The sequence below is a fragment of the Empidonax traillii genome, unplaced genomic scaffold (genome assembly GCF_003031625.1).
Source record: "Empidonax traillii isolate 1590-97213 ecotype Southwest subspecies unplaced genomic scaffold, ASM303162v1 scaffold2431:size48349, whole genome shotgun sequence".
NCBI classification, from domain to species: domain Eukaryota; kingdom Metazoa; phylum Chordata; class Aves; order Passeriformes; family Tyrannidae; genus Empidonax; species Empidonax traillii.
In genome coordinates, this window is record NW_020957624.1 from 13,316 (window position 1) to 14,563 (window position 1,248).

Consider the following 1,248-nt stretch of genomic DNA (forward strand, 5'->3'; position numbering starts at 1 on the left):
TGAAATGAAATGAAATGAAATGAAATAAATAAATGAAATGAAATGAAATACATGAAATAAATGAAATGAAATGAAATGAAATGAAATGATATGAAATAAATTAAATTAAATTAAATTAAATAAATGAAATGCAATGAAATGAAATGAAATAAATGAAATGAAATGAAATGAAATGAAATGAAATGAAATGAAATGAAATGAAATGAAATGCAATGCAATGAAATGCAATGAAATGAAATTAAATAAGTTGGTGACTGACTGGAGGGTGGGCAGGGCCTGGGCCCAGCCGTACAGGTTGTGCACGTCGAAGTGGCGCAGGCGGGTCCCGTCCGGCAGCTCCTGCTGCCCCTCCATGCAGATGGTTTTGTAGCTCAGCCCCTCCGAGCGGGAGCCCAGCTCTGCCCGGGGAGATTAAAATAAAATAATCGGGAATTAATTAGGGAATTAATTAATTAATTAGGGAATTAATTAATTAGGGAATTTATTAGGGAAATAATTAGGGAATTCTGGGTTTGGAACTCAACCCCTCCGAGCGGGAGCCCAGCTCTGCCGGGGATTACAAAAAATAATCGGGAATTTATTAGGGGATTAATTAATTAATTAGGGAATGAATTAATTAGGGAATTAATTAGGGAATTAGGGGATGAGGGGATTAATTAGGGAATAAAGGAATTAGGGAATCAGGGAATTAATTAGGGAATTAGAGAATCATGGAATTAGGGAATTAATTAGGGAATTAATTAGGGAATTAGAGAATCATGGAATTAGGGAATTAATTAGGGAATTAGAGAATCATGGAATTAGGGAATCAGAGAATCAGGGAATTATGGAATCAGAGAATTAGGGAATTAGGGAAACAGGGAATTACAGAATTAGGGAATTATGGAATTAGGGAATTAAGGAATTAGGGAATTAATTAGGGAATTAATTAATTAGGGAATTAGGGAATCCGGGAATTCTGGGAATCAGGGAATTAGGGAATCAGAAAATCAGGGAATCAGAGAATCATGAAATTAGGAAATCAGGGAATCAGGGAATTAATTAGGGAATTAGGGAATCAGGGAATCAGGGAATTAGGGAATTAATTAGGGAATTAATTAGGGAATCAGGGAATTCTGGGTTTGGAACTCAACCCCTCCGAGCGGGAGCCCAGCTCTGCCGGGGGAAATTAAAATAAAATTAACGTCAGGGAATTAATTAGGGAATTAATTAATTAATTAGGGAATTAATTAGGGAATTAATTAGGGA

The 1,248-nt window shown here is 35.9% G+C and overlaps 1 protein-coding gene across 1 annotated transcript in view; it reads right to left on the minus strand.

Annotated features, from left to right (window-relative positions):
- The window catches only part of LOC114071921 (maltase-glucoamylase, intestinal-like), a gene marked incomplete at both ends in the record, with an annotated part of 43,539 nt that overhangs the window by 12,836 nt on the left and 29,455 nt on the right, over window positions 1-1,248 (minus strand). Inside the window, 1 exon segment of the mRNA XM_027909804.1 lies at window positions 260-398. Coding sequence (XP_027765605.1) covers window positions 260-398 — 139 coding nt within the window.